Source organism: Manacus candei, unplaced genomic scaffold (genome assembly GCF_025592945.1).
Source record: "Manacus candei isolate 608988 ecotype Guabito, Panama unplaced genomic scaffold, ASM2559294v1 h1tg000064l, whole genome shotgun sequence".
NCBI classification, from domain to species: domain Eukaryota; kingdom Metazoa; phylum Chordata; class Aves; order Passeriformes; family Pipridae; genus Manacus; species Manacus candei.
In genome coordinates, this window is record NW_026138112.1 from 598,474 (window position 1) to 623,751 (window position 25,278).

General features: G+C 49.1%; 1 protein-coding gene across 2 annotated transcripts in view; it reads left to right on the forward strand.

The window, feature by feature from the left end:
- The window catches only part of MED13L (mediator complex subunit 13L), a 178,160-nt gene that overhangs the window by 147,180 nt on the left and 5,702 nt on the right, over positions 1 to 25,278 (forward strand). For both annotated transcript variants that reach the window (XM_051805265.1, XM_051805266.1), the window contains 13 exons: positions 2,410 to 2,615; positions 5,404 to 6,350; positions 7,025 to 7,204; positions 8,737 to 8,960; positions 9,930 to 10,122; positions 11,018 to 11,450; positions 12,812 to 13,031; positions 15,091 to 15,279; positions 17,102 to 17,325; positions 17,773 to 17,915; positions 19,014 to 19,172; positions 20,183 to 20,359; positions 22,410 to 22,564. In XM_051805265.1, coding sequence (XP_051661225.1) covers positions 2,410 to 2,615; positions 5,404 to 6,350; positions 7,025 to 7,204; positions 8,737 to 8,960; positions 9,930 to 10,122; positions 11,018 to 11,450; positions 12,812 to 13,031; positions 15,091 to 15,279; positions 17,102 to 17,325; positions 17,773 to 17,915; positions 19,014 to 19,172; positions 20,183 to 20,359; positions 22,410 to 22,564 — 3,450 coding nt within the window. The remainder of the gene's footprint in view (positions 1 to 2,409; positions 2,616 to 5,403; positions 6,351 to 7,024; positions 7,205 to 8,736; positions 8,961 to 9,929; positions 10,123 to 11,017; positions 11,451 to 12,811; positions 13,032 to 15,090; positions 15,280 to 17,101; positions 17,326 to 17,772; positions 17,916 to 19,013; positions 19,173 to 20,182; positions 20,360 to 22,409; positions 22,565 to 25,278) is intronic.

A 25,278-nucleotide genomic window follows, 5' to 3' on the forward strand; every position in this document is an offset into this window, starting at 1 on the left:
GTGGTGATTTTATGTCTCTGATGTTTTGGGGCGTGCTCAGGAAACAAATAATATTGTCTGTGAAATGAGCCCAACAGAAAGAATGTACATGTATGAAAAAAACCACCACCCCTGTGCCTCAGTGGCTGTTAAAGGATGTGTCTCCTCAGATAATTTCTCTGTAGCACCTTTGCCCTCTCACCCTCCCTGCTGGGGACCCAGCTGGGGTAAAGTGGTGCCCTTTTCCCTCTGAAATGTTCCTTTCTTGGTCAGGGATGAAACTCTCTGAGAAAGCCCAGGGGTTGAACTTGCTGTGTTTCTTCTTCAGCTGATGTTACTTCCCAAGTTCTAAGGCCAGGTGGGACCATTCTTACCTGGCTTTGTGTGTGACACAGGTCAGGTGGTGTCACACAGTTCCTCCTCTCTGAGTAAAGGGCTGTTTGGGAGCAGGGACTCTGCTGGTTCTCCCCTCCCAGATGTGCCCATTGCTCCACAGCACCCCATGAAGGGCCTCAGCATCAGCACTGGGTGTGCATGGGTTGTGTGGCATTGTTCCCTCAGAGGGGAGGAGGAGGATAAAACCATTCAACCTGTGTGTGTCCTGCACTCCTGAACTCCAGGGGCAGTTTTTGTCACTGGGGTCAGAAGGTGTCATTGCCATATTTCCATGCACGGAGCCTGAGGGGCTTTTCATCCAAAAATGCACATTTTGTGTAGAGATGCACATCCCCTCGTTCCTTTGGACACAGGGAATAAAAGGGAGATGCCTACTGTAAAACTCTGACTTCCTGGTGTCCCCAGGCCTTGATTTTATAGCCTAATTCTTCTCCTTCAGGCCCACCCTGTCCCTCATCTGCCACAGCCCATTCCTTCTCTGGAATGGGCTTTCCCCAGAACACCTCCTCCCCTGTCTTTTGTGCTCCTGGGAATGCTGGAATTAACTGAAGGCTGAGCTTTAAGGGTTCTGCATTGCTGGGACAGGGATACACTTGCAGTTGTATGGGCAAGAAGTGGGTGTGTGTTGATGTGAGAGTCCTGGTAGGTCCCTTTGTTTAGGATAAATGATGTAGTCAGCTGGGAATTGGTACATCTTCCTGCCTGGCAGGGATAGAATCCCTCAGACTGCAAGGGAAGTGCTGGCAAACCACAGGGGGACTTCTTCCCTAAGAGCTTTTGGGTTTTGGAGGCACATGGAGCAAAGGCACCTCCTCCTGGCTGTGCTGCAGGACAGCTGGGCTGTCACCATGGCCGTGTCTCTGCCTGTTTCTGTAACTTTAGAGAAGTTTGAAATAAGATTTTTGTAAGGTTTGTGAGGCTTTGCCACAGACCTTGCTGGTTTTTCTCCTCTGCTCGTGCAGTGAACTATTTGCTTGAGAACAGGATAACTTGGGCCTGCAGAGGAAACCTGTATTGGAATTCATTGAGCTGGAAGGTTTTGAGTGGGAGCAGATTGTAGGGCATCATTGATACTGAAGATATTTTAATCTCCCTCACAACCATTGTAGGACTATTAAAATACACCTTTTAATTCTGCCTGAGAACATTTCCCAGTGCACAGCTGACTTGCTTTTGAGTGTGTCACCCCTGCTCATACCCACCAGTGGGGGAAACAGGCACTAAACCCATTGCTGGTCATGTTGAGAACATGGCAGTAGATTCCTTGTGCTGAATATTCAGCAGCTGGAGATAAAATCCACACATTCCTCATCTCTCAGTGCTTGACAAGGTGCAAGGGAAAAATGCAAAGAAATAAGGAGATGTTAAATGCTGTTGCTGTTTTAGTACTGATTTTTACTTTGCAGTAGTGCCTCAAAAGGACTAGTTCTGTTCTGAAAGAGGCTTGGAATAGCTCTGGAAACGCTGGCTGAAGTTCTTGTCATTGCTCTCTGCAAGCAAAAGTGGCAGTCAATGAAAGCCCAGCTTGACTGAACTTCACTTATAGTTAATCTTATACTTGCTAGATTGCTTAGATATTTGTATTTATTACCTTATTTAGATTTAATAAGTGTCCACTTTCTTACTAAAATTCTGTGAATCCCCACTGTGGGGTTATTCAGAGGCTGCCTCAAGGCACCTCAGGTTTCTTCACACTGTGACTCATTGTCAGGACAGAAGTCATGCAAAGATCAATCTTTCAAGTGCCTAAATTAGGTGCTTAAAGTCAGGCAGTGTGAAAATTTCCCAGTGTTTCAGACAGAGCTTGTCTTAAATGAGCCTCCTGGAGTCGTGAACCTCCTGCCACGAGGCTGTGCAGCATCCCGGGATAACAGGGAGCTCCTTGAAGGAGCTGCTCTTGAATGTTTTGTGGAATGAATTTGAGGGGGGAAAAAAGCAATTGTAGAGGGTTGAAACAGTACAAGGGTTTCAATTTAAACACCTGAAGACCAACCTGACCGTGTGGTTGTAACCGATGTTGCTTTGGCGTTTCAGGACTTCTCGTACGTGCACAAAGTTCCATCATTTCAACCTTTCGTGGGCTCCTCCCTGTTTGCTCCACTGAAGATCCTGCCCAGCCAGTGCCTCCTACCCCTGAAGATCCCAGACACCTGCATCTTCAGGCCTTCGTGGGCTGTTCCTCCCAAAATCGAGCAGCTCCCTCTGCCGCCCGCAGCCACTTTCATCAGAGACGGCTACAAGTGAGTGCAGCCCCTGCCTAAAAATGACTCATTGTCTGTGTTAACAGAGCTTTCACCTGCAAAAGTAACTGAAACCTTTTAGATTTGCTGTTGTCTGAGATCAGCACAGTTCTGATCTCAGGAAGGTGTGATTTAAACCCAGCCTTTGGCAGCCAGGGGTGTTGCAGTGTCCACTGCACCTCAGTGCTTCTAAAGAACAGGGACATGCAGGGCCTGAATGAACTGCAGTCTCTGATACAGGAAAATACTGGGATTTAGCATAAACCAGAAGTGTTAGGGAACAAAATGACTGCACTGAACCTTCCATGTCTGTCCCTTCCCATCTCCAGCCCAGTCAGGCTGCCCTCTGGTTGGTACTTGTGTGTGAGTTTGAGCTCCAGGCAGATGATCTCTGCCCCTGGTGAGTCCAGTTTGCCTCCTGAGGGCTCTGAAGATGCTGAGAAGGGCTGTGAGAGCTCCTCTGTGCTCTTGGTGAGCTCCTGTGTGTTCCCTGAGTGGGTGACCTGGGACAGGTCTGTCCCCTGTCCTGTGCTGTCCTGCCCTCTTTGATACCAAAAGAAGAGATGCCAAGTACAAGAGTGGTGTGACCTGTAAGGAAACACTGACATTAATTTTCAAGGCTTGTATTCCTCACTCAGTTCTCAGAAATGAGCAGTGTTTATGGAGGAAATTCATTGCTGGAGGTTTTGAAAGCTAAGCAAGAATTTGCACCATTAAATTAATAAAACCCCTTAAAAGGCAGAATAATAGTACAAAGGTCTCCTGCTGCACTGCTTCATTTCTGGAGGAAGTAGTCTGTATCTTTAAATCAGTCTGTAAATCCTTTAAATCAGTCCTTTTCCAGCCCCAAAGGATCCTTCAGTGCTCTCAAAAGAATTGCAAAGAAGAAATTGTAAACCCTTGATACAGTGCCTGGGGAGCAATTTAATTCTCAAGTTTGTTCATAATAGTAACTGATGCACCGGGCCTGAGCTGGTTATTAATTTCAGGTATTTGTTGGGGAAAAAACCCCTTTCATTTTCAATCTAATCCAATTAGAGTGAGGATTATTACTGCAGGCTTCCCACAGAGTGGTGATTGCCAATCAAGGTTTCTAGGTCACCTTTTCTTATTAGTCTGAGGCATTCTGTGCTTCAGCTCCCCAGCTCCTTCAACCCTGGTTCATTATTTCTCCCTTTCCTGCTTTGAGCTGGACTCACATCAGCTCAAGGTAATAAAATGATTGTAAGGAATAAGGTCCTCACTGTTTTCCTTTTCAAGTCATTAATGATATGTGAGCATTCAAATGATGGTCCTCTTCAGTAATACACTGTGAGAGCAGATAAACAGGGAGAAATCCTGTTTCCCCTTCTTCATCCAGGGACTCACTGAGCCCTCACACGCTTTCCTTGCCTATGGAATGAACACATGGCAGGAGGAGTGAGCAGCTTAGTGGTGACCTGGGAAGGGAAGAGTCAGGATGTCTTTGTTTGGCCCCATATCACCTGTCTTGATAGGAGTCATTGCAGTGGAGGAGAGATCCCATGGGAATGTACCAGCTGTTCTGTGGTCGCTTGAATTTGGCAGAAAAGAACAAAACAGGGTAATAAAAGCCAGCCAGGGATGGAGATGACCCAGAGATAACAACTCTGAGCTTTACAGGACTAAGAGTTTGTAATGGAACGTGTCCCTTTGGGCTGTGGGCTGTGTAATCCCAGAGGAGGGTTTGAATTTATAGCCTGGGACATGCTGGTACCAGCTGTGTGTCACTGGGAGCGGTGTCCTGTATCAGCACCACAGCAGGGCTTGTGGCAGCTATTTAAAGGGGTGATTTTTAAAACAGAGTAACATTTGGATGCCTCTGAATTACTCTCTTCATTTCCACTCATCTGTGTATCTCTTCACGGATAATAATGTTTAAAATAACAACTACAGTTCTTTCTCTTTTCCCTAAAAGATTTACAAACAATCTAAATCTTAACTCGATATTTTATCTAGAGATTGTTCTCAAGAGCATTTGAGTTTTAGGCCATGGGAATAATCTTTGAGAGGGTGAAGTGCCTGAGATGATACCTGTTATCATAATAATAGGAAAGAGAGAATTCGTGGTGAGAATTACAAGTTGTGTTGAGAGACAGGAGTCAAGGTGGTGGGCAGAGTGTTCTTTGCTACTTTTCAATGAGTCCTTTCAGTTTTCACCGTCTCCTTGTGTTTAAAAGTGGGGTTTGGCCAAATCAGTCTCCACAACTGACCAGTTTGTGTTTAAAAGTGGGTTTGGGCCAAATCAGTCTCCATAACTGACCATTTGGTGATGGGATGTGCCCCTGTTTCCCAGTGTGTGATGGGATGTTCCTGTTTCCCAGTGTGTGATGGGGTGTGCCCCTGTTTCCCAGTGTGTGATGAGATGTGCCCCCATTTCCCAGTGTGTGATGGGATGTTCCTGTTTCCCAGTTCATGACGGGATGTGCCCCTGTTTCCCAGTGTGTGATGGGATGTTCCTGTTTCCCAGTGTGTGATGGGATGTTCCCGTTTCCCAGTGTGTGATGGGATGTGCCCCCATTTCCCAGTGTGTGATGGGATGTTCCTGTTTCCCAGTGTGTGATGGGATGTGCCCCTGTTTCCCAGTGTGTGATGGGATGTTCCTGTTTCCCAGTGTGTGATGGGATGTTCCTGTTTCCCAGTGTGTGATGGGATGTTCCTGTTTCCCAGTCTGTGATGGGATGTGCCCCTGTTTCCCAGTCCATGATGGGATGTTCCCGTTTCCCAGTCCGTGACGGGGTGTGACCCTGTTCCCGTGTGTTCCTTGCAGCAACGTGCCTAGCGTGGGGAGCCTGGCGGACCAGGACTACCTGCAGATGAGCACCCCCCAGATGAGCACCCCGGTGACCCTCAACAGCGCGGCCCCCGCCAGCAACAGCGGGGCGGGAGTGCTGCCGTCCCCCGCCACCCCCCGCTTCTCCGTGCCCACCCCGCGCACGCCCCGCACGCCCCGCACGCCCCGGGGCGGGGGCACCGCCAGCGGCCAGGGCTCCGTCAAGTACGACAGCACCGACCAGGGCTCCCCCGCCTCCACCCCCTCCACCACGCGGCCGCTCAACTCGGTGGAGCCGGGCACGGTGCAGCCCATCCCCGAGGCCCACAGCCTGTACGTCACCCTCATCCTCTCCGACTCCGTGCTCAACATCTTCAAGGACAGGAACTTCGACAGCTGCTGCGTCTGCGCCTGCAACATGAACATCAAGGGCGCCGACGTGGGGCTCTACATCCCCGACTCGTCCAACGAGGACCAGTACCGCTGCACCTGCGGCTTCAGCGCCATCATCAACCGCAAGCTGGGCTACAACTCCGGGCTCTTCATCGAGGACGAGCTCGACATCTTCGGCAAGACCTCGGACATCGGCCAGGCCGCGGAGCGCAGGCTGATGGTCTGTCAGAGCGGCCTGATGGCGCAGATGGGAGAGGGAGCCAGGAGGAGCCAGGAGCCCCCCATGAGCCTCCTGCTGCTCCTGCAGAACCAGCACACGCAGCCCTTCACGTCGCTGAGCTGCCTGGATTACATGTCCTCCAACAACCGGCAGGCGCTGCCCTGCACGAGCTGGAGCTACGACCGGCTGCAGGCCGACAGCAACGACTCCTGGGTGGAGTGTTTCAACGCCCTGGAGCAGGGCCGGCAGTACGTGGACAACCCCACGGGGGGCAAGGTGGACGAGGCCCTCGTACGAAGTGCCACCGTCCACTCCTGGCCTCACAGCAACGGTAGGGGCACAACCCACCCTCTGACCCTGGAATTCCTTTGGATCTCGGCAGTCGTGACCCGCTTAATCTCTGTGTGGGAAGTGACAGGCCTGAGAACAAGCTAGAAATAAAGGAGAGTTCTGCAAGCTTTATAAATGATATCTGAAGTACCAATAATCTGGTTACATCTCAAGTACCAATAGTCCCGTTGTCCTCAGACTTTGTGGCCTAAATTGTGACAGAGTCTGTGTGGAAGTTCACAAATGTGAAGCAGAGAGGCAAAACAAATCCAGGTATTTGGGGGAAGGCAGGATTATGGCCCCTCGTTTTCTGGGGAAGGGTAAAAGCAGTCAGCAGAAGAGAACTGCTCTGTACACGAGAGTTAGGGGAAAAAAGCGTCGAGGGAAAAATAATTATTTCATAATTAAATATTGCCTGTTTAAAGATGCTCTGACATCTTGTGAGCTGAGCCTGCAGCTGTAGCACTGGAAGGTGTGTAAAGGCTATGGTGACAGCTTCATTGCAGCTGTGGTTTCAGAAAGCCCCACGTTAAATGCCCTTGGGTTATCAGAGCTGCCCAAATTCCATGGGCAGCGTGCAGAGCAGTAGGGAGGCACAATGCACAGAAAATGCTGTCCCCTCTGAAGGATTGCTGGTGTCCCTCCCTGAAGTGATGGTGCTCCTTGTCCTTGCAGTGCTGGACATCAGCATGCTCTCCTCCCAGGACGTGGTGCGCATGCTGCTCTCGCTCCAGCCCTTCCTCCAGGATGCCATCCAGAAGAAGAGAACGGGAAGGACCTGGGAGAACATCCAGCACGTGCAGGGACCACTCACCTGGCAGCAATTCCATAAGATGGCAGGACGGGGAACCTACGGTAGGTACCCTGTGGGCCAGGCCAAGTTGGAAGGAAAGCAGAGTTTCTTGGAAGTGGGTTCTTTTTTCTGGAAATGTGTTAGGAGGGGGCTCTTCATACAGCTTGGGGTCGTGGGGGGCTCTTCACATGGCTTTGTAGGGCCCTGAAAGGCATTTGAAGCACATCTCAAACAGCGTGGTGGAGGCTTTACCCTTCCAGGCTGAGGGACATGTACAGAGGGCACAAGGGGTGGGTGAGGCTCAGCCCTATCTGAGTGTGGGGCTGGGCTCAGACTGAAGCAACTGGTGCAGGCACAACGTGAGCAGAGGGGGCTGCTAAAATCAGCCACAGCCCAACGGGGAGAGGGGCTGTGTGAGCTGTGCAAGTCCACAAAGCTCGGGGGTGCTTTCTCCACACAGGGGTTTCCTTGTTCTAAGGCTTCCCATAGTCTTAATAAGAAGTTTTGTTTTAATTATCTGTCTGTGACACCTCTGGGAAATCCAAATTACAAACCAGATTTTGCCATGTGCACCTTTGCAGAATAATGACTGACATTTAAATCTGTATTTCTTATTTCAGGCTCAACCAATGCAGTCTTGGTTAGTTTTTTCACTACAGCTTCATTTCCTCTCTGTTGGTATTTGATATGTTGGTGCTTTCTTGGGGCTGGGACAACTGGGGGTGTCTCACTGACTAAAGCTGTTGTGCTGGAGTACTTCTAATAATTTGTGACTTTAGGAGTTAGGATTTGCCAATTGTTACCAGAGAATAAAACCAAAATTCCCACAGAGTACGGAACAGAGCCTTTGATGGAGAGTCAGTGAATTTTACTGAACTTTTTAATAAAGTTGAATTACATTCTGCAGAAACTACTGGGTATATTTTTGCTTGACATTTTCAGCAATATATCTTCCCCTGAGCTCAGTGTCTGGGAGTCACCCTGTTACCCTGGATAATAATCCTCTCCATGGGGACAACAAGTGCTCAGAGCACATCCTGTGGAGAGGGGTGGGAGGCAATTTATGGAACTGTGATAACTTTGTGTGGTATTATGTACCTGGGAATAAATGAGCCTGAGCTTTAGTAATTTTGCACAACCAGGTGGAGGTGGGTGAAGAACTGTAAGATCAGATTTTGTGTTTTCCTGTTATTACTTGTGACAGAACAAGAACTCCTGAGCTGTGGTTGTGGATGTGACAAAGGAAAACCAGGACATGAAGCCTCAGGAAGGGCAGTACCTGTATTCAGAGTACACTGGGAGATGTTTTATTGCAGCTTTCCAGGGAAGTCAAAGTGGTGCTTGGATCAGCTCCCTCCACTTTGGCCAACTGAACTTTGATTCTATGACATTTCTCAAGGACAGATAAATCTCTTTTCCTTTGTGGAATATTTTTTCCAAGAAAGGGCCATGTGAGAACGTGGTTTATAGGGATGGCACACCCTTGACACACATTTCCACTCGATGACCAGACTTGCAGGAGACTCATCATGGCAAGGGATTAGTGATTCCCAGTTATTTTAACCTCTCTTCTCTCTTTATTTTCCCTTGGAAGGCTCTGAGGAGTCCCCGGAGCCTCTCCCGATCCCGACGTTACTCGTGGGCTATGACAAGGACTTCCTGACAATCTCTCCCTTCTCCTTGCCCTTCTGGGAGAGGCTCTTGCTGGACCCATACGGGGGCCATCGGGACGTCGCCTACATCGTGGTGTGTCCGGAAAACGAGGCCTTGCTCGACGGAGCCAAAACTTTCTTCAGGGACTTGAGCGCTGTATACGAGGTTGGAAACGGGAACCACGCAGAGTTATTGCTTCCCAAGTGGTCCTTCTGCCCCAGTGCATGGTCATGGGGAGAAATCCGTGTTTGTTAAAGTAACAGCTGTTTGAAGAAGGGGTTTCTGTCCTGTTGAGGGCTCTCCAGCAGTGCTGTCTGAGTCACACTGTGATTCTCTGGGTGGGTTGGGGGGTGTGTTGCCACCTGCTCTTTGCAGCACACAGAGGATGTGGCAGTGGCTTTAGTGCAGCTGCAGCCTCTCAGCCATGGCCCAACCAAGGCTAAAGAGCAAGGGGCAGACCCAGGAGCTGCTTTCTCATAACTGCTAAGCTGGACATAAAGCCATTCATTGTTTTAGTGTGCAGGTGCTGTAATCCTCAGTACCTGATTCCTTACAGGATCAACCAGGTTGGAAAAGACCTCTGAGGTCATCGAGTCCAACCTGTGACCCAACCCCACCGTGTCACCCAGCCCATGGCACTGATGCCACATCCAGTGTGTCCCTAAACACCCCAAGGCACTGTGGCTCCACCCCCTGGGCAACCCATTCCAGTATCTGATCACTCTCTCTGGGAAGAGCTTCTTCCCAATGTCCAACCTGACCCTCCCCTGGCACAGTTGGAGGCCGTTCCCTCTCCTCCTGTCCCTTGTTCCCTGGGAGCAGAGCCCGACCCCCCCCCTGGCTCCCCCCTCCTGTCAGGGGGTTGCAGAGCCAGAAGGTCCCCCCTGAGCCTCCTTTTCTCCAGGCTGAGCCCCCCCAGCTCCCTCAGCCCCTCCTGCTGCTCCAACCCCTTCCCAGCCTCGCTGTCCCCCTTTACCCCTCTTTCAGCTCTGCTGTGACTGCAGTTCAATCCACAGTCAAACACAGCCTTTTTTTTTTAAGATCCATTTGCTGAGGCGTGTGCTGGGGACGAAGGGTTTAGGCTCCAACCAGGTGCCTGGCATCTCCCCAGCAGCATTTCCTCTCCCCCCCCAGATGTGCAGGCTGGGCCAGCACAAGCCCATCTGCAAAGTGCTGCGTGACGGGATCCTGCGGGTGGGCAGGAGCGCGGCCCCCACGCTGCCCGAGGAGCTGGGCACCGAGTGGCTCCCCCAGCCCTGGGGCTCCGAGGACGGGGACAATCATTCCAGGCTCAAACTCTACGCCCAGGTCTGCCGCCATCACCTTGGTGAGTCCCGGCTGCTCGGGGGGCTGGGAGGGATTTGCAGGAGGTGGAAATGAGGGGGGGGGCGTTCTTCAGGCACAGATTAACATCTAATTAAAAATTAAAAAGCTATTATCTTAATTTCCTAATCCTTCCGTGTTAAATTTGCCTCCTCCTTGTTGTTGTTTATCACCCTGGGGATCATGTCAGAGATTGAAAAGCCAATTCTTACCTCTTTAAAGCAGTCAGTTTGGTACAAGGTGTTTGTATATCATAAAGATCACAGAATGATGGAGTGGTTTGGGTTGGAAGGAACCTTAAAGCTCCTGTCATTCCACTCCCTGCCATGGGCAGGGCCACCTTCCACTATCCCAGGTTGCTCCAAGCCCCTGAGGCATCTGGCAGGGCAGCATTGGAACCTTCCCCCCTGGTGATTTACCACCTCTGAGAGTAAATAAATAAGAAATTTTCATTTATTACTTGTAAATAATCACTGTGATCTCTCTTTTTCTCATACTGAGGGGCAGAAATAACTATAATAAAGTTTGCCATTGTTTGCCTCAGACAAAAAGGACTTCCAGGCTTTCAGCCTGACAGAGATAACCTGTCCTAGACTGCAGAGCTGAGCACTGTAACACTGTTATTGCAACCCGGGCTGGGCAGAGATCGGGATGTGTCAGTCACAGTCACAGAGCTCTGCAAAGTCAGCCCTGTTTTTAAGACATTTGATTCATATCAGTCAGAACTGAAGCTCTGAAGAGCGTATTCCAAAGCAAACATTTACAGTGGAAATCCATTGGCATTTGTATCTCCTTAGAACATTCTAATAGCACAGAAAGCATTTTCTGACCTGCTGGTTGCTGCGGGTTCCTCTGATGGGACTGTCACTAACCCCCTCTCCTCTTCCCTTCCCTTCCAGCACCTTACTTAGCCACCCTGCAGCTGGACAGCAGCCTGCTGCTGCCCCCCAAGTACCCGACCCCTGCCCCAGCCGGCCAGGCCCAGGCAGCTCCCGGGAACGCCGGACCCGCTCCCTCCAACCCCTCGTGTCTCTCCGGGGCCCCGGCCACGGGCAGCTCCTTCAGCTCCACGCCCAGCGCCGGCACCACCAGCCTTCCCGCCGGGAGCACCTCCTCCTCGGGCTCCTCCGTGCCGCTGTCGGCGTCCTCTGCCACCCCCAGCACTGCCCCGATGCCGGGCAGCTCCTCCACGCCCGGGTTCAGCGGCAGTGCCGGCCCCGGGCAGGGCGGTGCCGGGGCGGGCGCGGCAGAGCGAGCCCAGGGCAGCGTCCCCGCGGCCGACACGGAGCAGGGGCAGAGCCTGCCCCAGCAGCAGCAGGAGGGGCAGGAAGGGTAAGTGCTCACAGTGCTCCTCGTTACACCCACTGGCCTTCCCATCCTTTCCCAGAGCTCGCAACCCTTAAGTCCCATGGAAAGGGGAGGCCCCTCTGGCAGGTGGGAGTGGAGCAGGGCCCGTTCTGGGTGGTTTGTAGCAGTCCCTGATAAAGGGGAGTTGGAAAAACAACCCTCCCGTGTTTTTGTTAGAACAGTCAAAGCCTGGTTCAGCTGCATGGATGTGGGTGTTGGATCTCTAGGATTCCCCACCTGGCCTGTCTTTGCACCTACACAGAGGGGTTCTCAGGTGCTGTGCCAAACCTGCTGGCTCGGCCTGCCCGTGTCAGGCACTGCAGGATATCCCATGGAGCTGGATGCCTCTTGCTCCATCACACCTGGAATGTTGACAGATGCAAAGTGCAAGCCACAGATTACTTTTTTTTTCTGATTTTCTTGCATTGCAGGTGTTGTTTTTCAGGCAGGTACACTGTGAGGGCAGGAAACAGGGTTGGAGTCCTGTTACTTTAAAATAAATTTCAGCAGCAGAACTCCTTTAAAGACTTCACTATGAACAGCCACCCATCAAACATAAAAATTAGGGAAAGGTTTTTTGACATTGTGTGTAAGTAACTTCCTGAGGGAACATGTTTTTCATTACTCTCATAATAATGCATATTGCTAATAGTCACGGTGTGTGTTGTGGAGTTCCTGTATGTTGAGGGAAAAGCCCACATCCTGTTCTAGTGTGGGTTGTCCTTGAGACATCTGTTCACTGATCCCTGCAAAACACCCTCTGAGCAGCTGCAGCAGCTTCTGACAAAGTCTGAGCTTCTTTGATCACTTACAGATGTTGAGCCTCCTGCTCATGGTTGGGGTTGGAGGAGCATTTTACCGAGTAAAAAATGTTCAGTTGCTCCTTCCATTACCACTGGAACCTTCCCTGTGCCTGAACAGGACTTCAGGCTCCGTGAATATTGCTTTGTTGTGCTCGATTCCTCCCTCCACCTCTCCCAAAAGCAAACCCTAAACTGCACCAAAACCCAGGCAAGCACCTACATGAAAACTCACAGAGCTAATAACAGTCAGATCTTCCATAATCTTCAGACATAATCTGTTCTGATTGCATTAAATGAGATTATGTTAGACCCTGTGTATCTTTAATGCATAACTAAACCCAGGTATTTTGGGTTAGGAACTGCAGTGAGTAAAAGTCCCGCCTGTCGCTGTCGTCACGGGTTTTAGTTTTGCTTCTGGACACGAGGATTCCTCAGTACTTTCCTTTTCCCCACCACCCCCTCAGCCCCTCAGAGTGTTCAGAAAAGCAGGACTGACCCTTGTTCCCGTGCCTGTCCCCTCTGTGTGTGTGTGTGTGTGTGCAGGGTCCCCGAGCGGGAGCGGATCGGGGTCCCCACGGAGCCGGAGGCCGCCGACAGCAACGCCTACCCCCCTGCCGTGGTCATCTACATGGTGGACCCCTTCACCTACACTGCAGAGGAGGAGTCTGCCTCAGCCAACTTCTGGCTCCTGAGTCTCATGAGATGCTACACAGAAATGTTGGATAACTTGCCTGAGAACATGAGGAATTCTTTCATTCTCCAGGTAGCGCCGCCTTCCCCCGCGTCCTCACGGTCCCCCCTCACAGCACGTCTGTGACACCCTGAAAGATACAGGGTGGGGCATGACATGGGATATTTAGGGGACATTTAGGAATTGTTTTCTTGGCAGTACAAGGTTATATATAAAAAAAAACCCCTGATTTTTGATGAGGAAAAATTTAAAGCAGCCCCAGTATCCCTGTGTCAGATCTGTCTCCTGGGGCTTCCTGGAGAGGGATTGCAGTTATTTCAGTTGCAACTTGAGTTGCCATTGCCAAGAATGTCCAGTTGCTCCTTTGATTGCTCTACATGTTGAGTTGTTTGCTGTTTATATTCCCTTGATTTATGCTGTTTAATCCAAAAGAAGTATGTGAAACCAGACATTTAATGCATAATATAACTATTGTACTGTTATTATCTGCTGCTTAAAAATAATTTACCATGTAACTTGGCATATAATAATAGTTACTTACTCTGGAATTGCTTAGGAATTGAATTTGTGCAGCCAGAAGCAGCACTTGGCCTCTTGCCCAGCCTTGCCTGCATTGCCAGGGCTGCTCTGTGCCAGAGGCTGAATAACTGTGGGGAGAATGGGAGGCCAGAGGGCACAGGCTGTGCCTGTCCATGTGCAGCACTGCAGGAAGCAGTGTGGGAAGGGTTTCTGTGGGCCTCATTCAGGTGTGCTCACCTTGGCTCAGAAGTATTTCAAATTATATATATAAATATATATATATAAAAGAGAATTGGAAGTTCTTGTGATTTCCCATCGACACTGGATCTGAGGCTGGATCAGACAAGCAAGGGACTGACCCTTTTTCTCAGTATTGTTTGTTTTCTGGGCATTTACTGTTTGCTCCTCAAAATAGTTGGCCAGTTTAAGTCAAAACAGCAGTTTTCTCTCAGTAAAGGGTAACTGATCTAGTTCCCAGCACCACATTCTCACAGCTGTACCACAGCACACCCAAATATGCAGTTACTTCAGAATAAATCCACCCCAAATGTTTGCAGCTTTATTGCAATTCCTGTCCAGAGGGGAAAGCCCAGCTTCTGGAATTCCTGGGTAAAACTGTCTTTTAAAAACACACAGCCACATTTAGTAATAGAACGTGCTGCCAAAGTTCTCATGGTTCAAGCAAGAACCATAAAGTAGTAAAAGTTTTGTGATACTTAAGTTTTATTACTACTGAAAATATTTGTTGAAAGAATCTGTTTGGGTCTTGCAGTGTTGACCACAACAGAAATGTTTGCATTGACAGTTCCTGCTCTCACTGTGAAAGGAAAGATGCTTCCAGAGCCATGTGTGGGACTTGTGCAATAAAAACAGTACCTTAAAACAATCAGGTTACAGGGATTTAATTCTAATTTTAAAATGTGTCTGAACTGGAAACCTGATTTTTGTCATGCTTTGTTTACTTCTGTGCCATTTCTCCTTCCTGCTCTTGTTGTGCAGTTTGGGTCTTGAACACCAAACTCATCTCACAGGCTCATCTCCCTGTGGCTCTGCTCTTGCTGGTTGAACATGTGAGTTCACTGGTGCTGCTCCACGTGACTTAAATAAAGCTGAGCAGCAGCATGAGGTGGCTGAGCTTCCAATCATTACTGAGTTGAAAAGGAGAAACCACACAAATCACTGTAACAGCATCTTAACTGTGCTCTCTACACTCCTTAAGAGTGACACCCCAGTGCCAATTCCTTGTGTCCAGCACACAATTCCTGGCTCTGACCCCAGGCCATGGAGCCAAACCTGCCTGGACAGCAGAGACTGTGCAGCTCAGCCACCTGCAAACGGAGGTGTTGGTCACAAAAACAGTTTTTAAACAATTCAGGGCGTTTTAATTGGGGTGTTTGATTTTGGACTGAGGATTACAGAGGTTAAAATTCACTGTGTCAGTGTGATGGGAGCAGCAGTTGTGTCCCAGGGAGTGCAGGCAGGAGTTGTGGTGCCAATAACGGGGTGTCACCGACTGTCCTGGGTGTTCAGTGACATGTGAGCCTGGTTTGATGTTCATGAGCAGCCCTTGGAAGCCTTTCAGTCCTGTTGATTGTGTGTCTGCCTTGCCCAGATTGTGCCTTGCCAGTACATGCTGCAGACAATGAAGGATGAGCAGGTTTTCTACATCCAGCACTTGAAGTCCCTGGCGTTCTCCGTGTACTGCCAGTGCAGGAGGCCCCTGCCCACCCAGATCCACATCAAGTCCCTCACGGGCTTTGGGCCAGCTGCCAGCATTGAGATGACCCTCAAAAACCCCGAGGTTGGTACTGGGGGCAAGGGAGTGAGAGGCTGCTGATAAACTGTGACCACTTTGCTCAGATATCAAAACAAGAGTAGAGAAAACACGGGCGGGAGCGTTTTTTTCAGGGTGCAGCAGACAATGATAATATAAAGGGAAAAGACAAGCTAATGCTAAATAGAAAACAGTAGGAAAAATGTCAGATTACTTGCTTTCAAAACATTTTAAGCTCCTGGTTTTGAGTCATAAAGTAAAAGGTTAAAGATCAGTGTGAAAGAAGAGAAAATGCACATCGTTACTGGGGTTTCCGAGTCATTCTGTGGTTTTAGTCTCTAGTGCTCCACCAAGAGTTTATGTCCAACCTGTGTTTCTGTGCACATGTTTATGCATAGATATAAGTTCTTGTGCCTAATTACAGATGGTATATTAATTCCCTGAGGTAATGGAGAAATCCCCCTCTTTCCATGGGCTTGTCTTTCATCTGTTTTTTAAAGTGTAAATATTCAAGCCTCGTTTCTGGAATTTCAGGGATTTCAAAAGAAGGATAATCCATCCTACTTTCTATGAATGTTTTGCATTCTTTGAAGGATAACAATGGATATTTTATTTAGGTTTAATAGACAGTAAACACTTCAACTTATCTTGGGATAAAGGCCTGCTTGTTGGGTTTGAAGCCTACTTGCAGAATCATCACAGACCCAACCTACTGGCACATTCTGCTGCTCACAGGAATCCATAGTGTCTCACTGGGAATTCCTGAGAGCAGCCTGACCTCAGGCACCTCCCTTTCACAGTCCCTCCTCTGCTTCCCTCGGAGGTGTCTGTCCAGCAGGGTGGATTTACAGCAGGTTACAACAGTCACACTTGAAGCTATTTAGGTGTGAGGGGAAGGGTAAAAAAATTGCAAGACTCCTCTGAGCATCTCCCTCCCTTGAACTGATGCTCCTACTCTCCTGCCAGGTTGGGATAGTTCCACTCCTGCCAGGCTGGGATGGTTCTTTCAGGAAGGGGCAGGAGCAGAAACACTGGACATCCCTTCCTGTCTCTGAGAAAACACCATCCCTTACGTTTCCTCTGAGCTGATTAACTTGCACTTTGCATTTCATGTTTAATTTCCTGAAGATGCAAAAGACAGCAAAAAAAAGGGAAAATGTTTTCATGAGCCACTTGCATTTAGCACAATTAATTAATCAAATCTCTACTCTCAGTCTGCACTGCAGACTCCCAAACTTTGCTGAAAAATTAAGAAAACACCCTGACTATTTCTTAATTATGGAGCATGTCTGGTCAGGCCCATCACATTTGTTCTCCACAGAGGAGTTAGAGAGCAAAGATGGCTTTGTGGGGACCATGTGGGAAGCAGCTTTGCAGAAGGAGACCTGGAGGTCCTGTTGGACACGGTGGGTGTGAGCCAGCCCTGTGCCCTTGGAGCAGGGCAGGGGCAGTGGGGCTGTGCTGGGGAGGTGCTGGTTCTCCTCTCCTCTGGCTCTGGGCTCCTCAGAACAACAAACATGGAGCAAATCCAGCCAAGGGCCTCAAAGACAGTTAAGGAACAGGAGCATCTGACAGCTGAGGAGGTTTAAACTCCTGCCTGTGTCAGAGGCTGGTCCAAGGACTGGTTTCATACCTGTACATAAAAAGAAGTCTTTAGATAAGGTTTGAATGCATCAGCTTTAACTACAGCAATGAATTATCTATAACCCTCCTTTCCCCAATCTCTCTCTTGACTAGGAATGCCTTGAACTTATTTACTGTTTCACACTCTCCTCTCTCTGTACTCACTGCCAGTGTTTCTTGTGAGAAATACTTTCTGATCTGTCTGCTGACATGCTCTCTGTTGCAGAGGCCCAGCCCCATCCAGGTGTACTCACCTCCTTTCATCCTGGCACCCATCAAAGACAAGCAGACAGAGCTGGGAGAGACCTTTGGGGAGGCCAGTCAGAAGTACAACGTGCTGTTTGTGGGGTACTGCCTGTCCCACGACCAGCGCTGGCTCCTGGCGTCCTGCACCGACCTGCACGGGGAGCTGCTGGAGACCTGCATCGTCAACATCGACGTGCCCAGCAGGTACTGCTGGCCCTGGCTGGCATGTGCCACCTCTGTCACATTGTCACCCCCCACACTCATCCCTTCCAGCCCTATTTCCTGCTAAGAGATCGTGATAGTGTCACAGTGATAATTTCAGTCGGCACTCTGATAATTCAGGATCTGCAGAGGAAGAAGTTGCTGAGTCAGAGTTGTTTTACAGCTTGTTTTACAGCTGTTTTACCTGCAACTCTTACCTTTAGGAACACCTGGTGTGTGGCTCAGCAGTTTGACACCTCTTGTGTGTCACTGCAGCAACAGTACTGAAAGCACACACATGGTTTTTTCCTATTATGAGCAGTAAAATTGTTAGAGATTGCACAGAACTGTAACAACTCCTCCGAGGGTAAGCAGTGACAGAATTACAGAGAACAGAAACCTTGTCCCTGATTCTCTTCTCACTGTTTTTCTCCCTTCCTCAACGTGCAGGTCGAGGAGGAGCAAGCTGTCTGCCCGGAAGATCGGGCTGCAGAAGCTCTGGGAATGGTGCATTGGAATTGTCCAGATGACATCCCTGCCCTGGAGGGTCGTCATCGGCCGGCTGGGCCGGCTGGGCCACGGGGAGCTGAAAGGTGGGCTCAGAACTGACCTGGGAAACTAAAACACTGGGAGTGATCATCACAGAACCAGAGAATCCTTTGGGTTGGAAAAGCCCTCTGAGATCATCGAGTCCAGCTGTTCCCCCAGCACTTCCAAGGCCACCAGTGTCCCAAATGCTCAAGTGCCACATCCACAGGGCTTTTGAGCACTCCAGGGGTGGGGACTCAGCCATTCCTCACAGCTTTGCATCACCTGCCCTCTGCCATCACATAGTGAATCAGATTGAGTGTATTTAGCTTAACCTTCCAGAGTCCTGTCTCTGCTTCTTAAAACAGTGACTTTACAACAAGTTAAACAAGATGCACCAAGTTCTGTCACAGACAGGATAAGCTGTTGTTTATTGTGATAGACTTTACTGAGGGTAAACCTTGTTGGGAAGGCAGATACCCAGCCTGGCCAGGCTGTCTCCTCAGAAGTTTATGATAATCTACACCAGGGCTGCCAAAGCCTTTCCTCTCCCTTTGTCCCCCACCCCGTTGTTGTCTTCAAACCAATGCCCCCTTCACCAGGTGGATGTGAGTGTGAAGTACCTGGCAGAAAAATCACCATGATCCTCCAAGCTGGTGTCTGCTGGGCTGTAGCAGCATGGGTTGCAGGGGAGCAGGCTGCAGTCCCACCCTGGCACTGAACTCCTGCACTGGTTTGCACAAACACTTTGCCTGTTTGTACCCTGGCTTTGACATTAGTCCCTGCAGGATCTGCAGTGTCCTTCCAAGTCATGGACCTCATCACACCTTAGGAAAGCTCTGATCAACAGTTATCGTTGATCAGAGACACAGACAGGATTCAACTCTGATTCCTCGGCTTAAACAGCACTAAACAAACACAAAAATCTTGCAAAAAGAGTTACTGAACAAAGGGAAACTGCCACAGAACAAAATAAAACAGTGCAGGAAGTGTTTGAGCACCCAGTGTGCAGGGCCAGAGCCCTGGTGTGCAGGGGAGACACTCCGGGGGAGTTCGGGGCCGGGGAAATGAAAGTGTTCTGAGTGTTCTGCTGTTCCCAGGGGAGTGCTGGCTCTGTCAGCTCCCCATTCCCTCTGTCCTACCATGCTGCTCTCTCCTTGCAGACTGGAGCATCCTCCTGGGGGAGTGTTCCCTGCAGACAATCAGCAAGCAGCTCAAGGAGGTTTGCCGCATGTGCGGCATCTCGGCGGCGGATTCCCCGTCCATCCTCAGCGCCTGCCTGGTCGCCATGGAGCCACAGGGCTCCTTCGTGGTCATGCCAGGTATGTTTGTCCAGCTGCTGCCAGGCCAGGGAATCTGGGCTTTGATCTCATCACATCAGCACAGTAATCTTGGGATTGCTGCGAGGGCCTGGACTGGCGTGGCGACGTGGGGCAGAAAATAGGCTGAGCCAGCAGAATTCCCTAAAATACCATGGAGAGATGCTACCCTGGGAGTGCAGGCTCCTGGGGGGAGAATGGTGCCTTAAAATCTACATTGCATAAGGTTCTTAGTGACAAGATGACTGTTGAACTGCTGACCTTTTCCCTGGGTCCAGGCAGCCCCATTCCTGCGGGCTGGAAGGTGACATTCCCAACTCCTCGGAGGAGTCTGCAGTGGGAAAGAGAAGGAGCCTCTGGAAAGGGGAATAAGAGTAAACCCACTTGCCTTCTCATGTGCTGGAGTTATTTAGAGAGTTCACTCATAGCAGTAGCCCCCGGGGTTAAGTTGAAATCAAATTAAATATTGAGATTCCCTTTACTTATTATATTACCTAAGCACATAATTTTTAATGGATGTGGTGCCATCCCCTTAACATATCCTTACAAACCACTCTGGGCTTTTTCACACTTAGAAAGAAGAGATTAGTACATGGAACAGAATTAACTGAGCTTGAAAATTCCTTACCAAGTTGAATATTTTGAAAATCTTAAAGGAGAGGGTTTGTAACATGAGAAAATAGAGGGCAAGTGAGGCTTTTTACTTATCAGCCAAAGTGGGGTATATTTCATAATTATATAGAGGGTGTGAAAAATCAATTTGACTTCTCATTTAGCAAGTAAATATTTGATCAAGGGGCAGCAGAATGACAGGAATGGTGGGGCTGAGCACTCTGTGCAACTGGTGATCGGAGTTTTAAGCTCTTACAACAATTTATTCTTTTGAAGATCAGGCCCTTTAAATATGTGTATGAGCTTGCAAACCAGGTGGGATGGACAGGAATGTGACTAACCCAGCCCATGTATCTGGGAGGGGATGCACCTTGAGATCTGTGCTGTCTGTGCCCTGGCAGATGCTGTCACCATGGGCTCTGTGTTTGGCCGGAGCACGGCGCTGAACCTGCAGTCGTCCCAGCTCAACACCCCCCAGGACGCCTCCTGCACACACATCCTGGTGTTCCCAACCTCTGCCACCATCCAGGTGGCACCAGCAAATTACCCCAACGAGGATGGGTTCAGCCCCACAAACGGTGAGTGGCACAGGGGGGGTGAGAGGGGCCTTTCCAGAACCTCAGCAGAGCTGCACCAAGTGGGAATAAACACCCCCACGGAGCCCACAGCACCCAGCTGGACTCAGGGTGAGCCACACGGGGCTTTGTAGGTACAGGGTAACACTGTGCTCCCCCTGAGTCTGCTTTCAGATAATCACACTGATTTATTCCCAAAGGGATGTGGCCCAACCATGGCACAGACTAGACAATGCTTTTTCTGGTTGTTGTGGCTGGGTCAGACCAGCTTGTTTCCCAGCAGTGCACAGAGCTGAGAGGAAGGAGGCACTCGTAGAATTTTGATCTCCCTGTAAAATAGGTAAAGTAGCCCAACCTGAGACTCCCTGATGCCCCCAGAGTGCTTTTACACACACATTGAACCCTGCAGTTTGTGCCAGCAAGACTCTGCTTAAGACTTGATATCGAATGAGCATTTTGCTGCTTTGTCACAAATCCTTTAAATGATTGCAAAGAAATTTAGTCCAAGAGTCCCTACAAGCAGGTACAGTAGGAGTATTCAGTGAGGAGGGCAGGCCCCCAGCTTTAAGGAGAGGGTGTGCTCTGATCTGTTCCTGCTGGAATGTCAGAGGGCCCCATGGAGGGGAGTTGCCCCTCTCAATCCCTGTCCCTTGGAGGGATCCCCCCAGTGCTGTGCTGACAAACATTAACCTGGGTTAACCTGCCCTTTAGTGCTGCACATGCTAATTAGAGTCAGGTACAAGGACTGGCCTTTTCCAAAATGGTGTTAAATTTAATTTTCTTAACTCTGTCCTGCTTAATGATTAAGCTGCTTCCTATGCCATTAGGCAGCTCATTTGTGCTTTGGAGGTGAAGCAGAGCATGACATGAGCTCTGCTTTGTTTGCTGAGGCTGGAGGACACAAGTTCATAAACCTCAGTTAAGTCACTGCCCTGGCAATCCAGAGGTTCTCCTCAGGAGATGAAGGAAAACAACCACCTGCCTGTCTTAGTACTGGGACTTCAGGTGAAATTAGTTCTGGACACACATCCTTTTCCATTTTATGTGGAGTAAATTCCTCTTTTTCAGGAGAAATTGTCATTTATTATGATATGCATGACTTCTGTTTAGGGCTTCATATTTTAATATAAATTTGGTTGCAATTCTAATTAATCCAGTTAATTTAGACAGCTCCCACTATCCCTTTCTACCCCCTATAACGTACTTTAAATGTCATTATACACTTTATCCTTACCTGCTGAGAAATCTGGGTAGGAAATCCCCCTCTAGCCCACAGTGTGCTGGCTGTAATTCCTTGTTTCTGGTGCCTCATCCTTCCCTCCCATAACTTACTCATGGCATTGTAACCCATGTGTAAGTGCCTGAGCAGTGAATGCACTTCTCAGAGCAGCAAAGAGCCCTTCCCAGTCCCTTCAGCCTTCCCAGGTTAAACCAGCCAGCTGGATAATGCAGCTGGATGGGATTCCTGGGATGGGAGCAGGGATGAAAAGCTGTGTTGGGGGGAATCCTGGTGCAGCATGTGAAAGAATCCCCAAGTCCACGTGAGGGGGAGCAGCCTGGCTGCTCAGGGGCTCTGGGGCAGTTCCCTGGGAGCTGCCAGGGCTGTTCCCAGAGTTGGGATGAACATTCCCAAGGGCTGAGGAGCAGCACCTGCCCAGGTGACACTCAGGGCTCTGTTTAATGCATCTCAGGGGTTTGTTGCTAGATTTCTGTGAGCAGCTGCAGAGGTGCCCCTTTCTCTGTTCCAAAGTTCAGCCTGGATTTGCTGGAGCTGGTGCAGCAGGATTTCTGTTCCCTGCACAGCCACTGCTCAAATTCATTATCTCAACACTCCTCTGCTAACTTTCCCTTTCAAGTCTCTGTGGTTGCAGTCAAAGGTTCTGAGGATTAAACAGTGAAGTGTTTATCTCTGCTTTCATCTACCTGGAGAGTATGTAAGAGAAAAAAAGGGAATGATCATAAATTAAAGGGAATGGTAATAAATTACAAAAATGTCTCGGAAAAAAGAGAGTACAGCACGTTGGAAATGATTTTCCTTTCTTTTCTTTTTCAGATGACATGTTTGACCTCCCATTCCCAGATGACATGGACAATGACATTAGAATTTTAATAACAGGGAATCTTCACTCTTCACCAAATTCCTCCCCAGTTCCTTCCCCTGGATCACCATCTGGCACTGGAGTGGGATCTCACTACCATCACAGCAGGGTAAGGCTGGAGCACCAGGGGGCACCTGCTGCTTAAAAGGAAACACGAAGAAAGACCCAAATCCTCCAACAAAATCACTTCTTCCTGTAGGTTCTTACACATAATTAGGTCAAGAGCCAGCAAAAATCAGGTTAACACTGAAGGTGCTGGTTCAGTCCTGCTGGAGAAGGGGCTCTGCAGTGTTTGCATCTCCCACGTTAATTGTTGGTGTACAAGGTAACTGAGAGGAAGAGAGGAGGAGGAGGAGAGAGAGGCTTTATTTCTGTGTGGCAGAGCCATAGCTGATGACCTGCACAAATCCAATCTGTTCTCATCCATTCCTTTCTGGACCATCACACAGAACATCCCTGGCACAAAGTGACAAGTCTCTGAGAGAAAGGAAGCAATGACAGCCCTGTTCCCAGGGATTTCTGGGAGGCAAGAAGGGAGATAATTCTCCCAGTGATGAAACCCTGCCCGTGGAAACTCCACAGGTGCTGGATGGTTATGCAAATGTTGTTTTCTTAGGAATATTTAGCCCAGAGCACATAGTGTTTGTAAGTAATTTTTGTTTGAAGTGGCTTTTATAAAGTCAGTTCCAACATCAGTGATCACTTAAAATGCAAATTATTTGTGGTAATTCAAGGTATTTTTTTGAATTAGCTTTTGCATAACTTAGATCAGGTTTAATGGAACTCTCACTCCTGCATTTAATTGTGTAAGACTGAACTGTTCTCTTAAAATGGTTTCCATCACAATTTGGTTTGATGCTTCATAATTTCCTTTGGAGAAGTTTTATTCCAAAAGTAGTACATTAAAAGCAGTAGCATATTACTTCTTTACTAAATAATACATTATTTTATTACAGAAACAGCCCAGCTTTTATACCAGAAACAGAGAACCCCCTGCATTTAAAAGTTCTGGGTTATTTGATCTGAATAATTTCTTTGGATGTGGATCTGGACTATCACTGGTGGCTTTGAAGTCTCAGGGGAGACTGTAAATGTGGCAGGAGAGGAAGTGCAGAGCAGGTACTGAGAGGAGGTGTAGGTCCAACCCAGATACTCCCCCTGACTGGTGCTGCTCGTTCAGCCTCTGCCAGAGCATTCCCACCTGTGGATGGAGTGTCCTGAGACAGGAACTCCCACTCCCTGAACACCACTGGCTAAGTGGTGGCAGTGTCACCCCCTGGAAGGACAGTGTCCTGTCTGTGTTCTCCTGACAGCCTCTGCCAAATGCCTCAGTGGCAGCTGAGCACAGTGTGAGGGAGAAGGGGCTCCTGCCTCAGCCTCAGGAGTGCTGACCCTGTTTTGTGAGCTCAGACCACAGCACTTTGTGCTCATGGTGCAGCTCCCCCTCCAGAGGTAAGGAACGGGGCTGGCCCTGGTTACTGCAGGCTGGGATGGGGGCACATGAAAGGTTCTGAGTTCTGTGACCAAAGCCTGCAGCCAGAAATCCCAGCCCCTCACTCAGGGCACTTCTTCTCCTCAGTTCACTCTGCAGGGTCTGTTCTGTAGCACTTCCACAAACACCTTTACAGGACTCACTCCCCATGGAGCTGCTCAGGAGCAGCCCTGGGAGTTAATGGCCAGGAGAGACCTGGACAGAGTAATTCAAATTAACCATTAACACAGGGCTGGTAATTGCAGTGTAATTCTGTTTTTAACCAAGCCCAGCGTGTGATCATCCCCTGGTGGGGCGGGAGGTCAGGCCTGTCCCTGTGTCCCATAATTGATGGCTGTGCCCAGGCCAGGCTGAGCCTGCTCCAGGCTCCATGGAATGCTTGCCTTCCTGGGATTCCTGACCAGGACCTGCAGTGAAGGGTTTGAGATTAAGCTGCTTTCTGTGCAGGGGAATATTTTAGAGGTTTTTTTTAACCTATTGACATAAAAGGTATTTATGGATTAAGTGAGCTGCTCTCCCAGTTCTGCAGGGATAAATTACAAGCTAAAACACTTTGCAGGCATCTTTTGGGTTTTTCCTCTATGAAATAAAAGTAAAATAAGAAAGAGTGTTTCCAAAATGTGTGTTCCAAACACATTTAAAATAGTAATATGCTGTGGAGTGGGCTGGCAGGCACCTTCTGATAGCTCAGGAGATCCCTGTGGATCATGACAGCTCAGGATATGTGTACACACACACACAGGACAGCTTCCACCAAGCACTGCTGTCCCACAGCCTTGGGAATGGAAGGCTCATCTGGTATGGAAGGGTTCATCTGGGCTTTACTGCACAGAAATAGAGTCACAAACACACTTGCTGACAAGGAGCGACTCAGAGTCTGAAGAAATTAGTTTTACAGCCCATTTCTTGTTGTTTAACTCTCTCCTCTCCAAGTAACTCTTTGGTCCATATAAAACAACATGAGTAACTAACACTGCAAAGATGGAGTCTATATATAGATGAATAAGTGACATAAGTGCAAAAGCAGGACATATTTTCCTCTCTCTTCCCCTGCCTGGCAATACAAATGTAATCCAAGCACAGTAACTGCTGTGCAAGGGGCCAGAGCCAGGAGCAGAAGTGCAGCAGTTTTTTCCAAAGCCATCACTGCAACTCCCTGGAAAAGCAACACAACCAGCCTTACCCAGCTGCAGATCCTCTGTTCTCCCACGCTGGAGTGTGGCACATCCTTCCAGGGCTGGAGGCAGGAGGATGTGCAGTGCAGACTGCTGGTGGGATCTGCAGAGGAAAAGCCTGTGAGGGTTTCTAAAGCCCAGTCCCACACTGGTCTG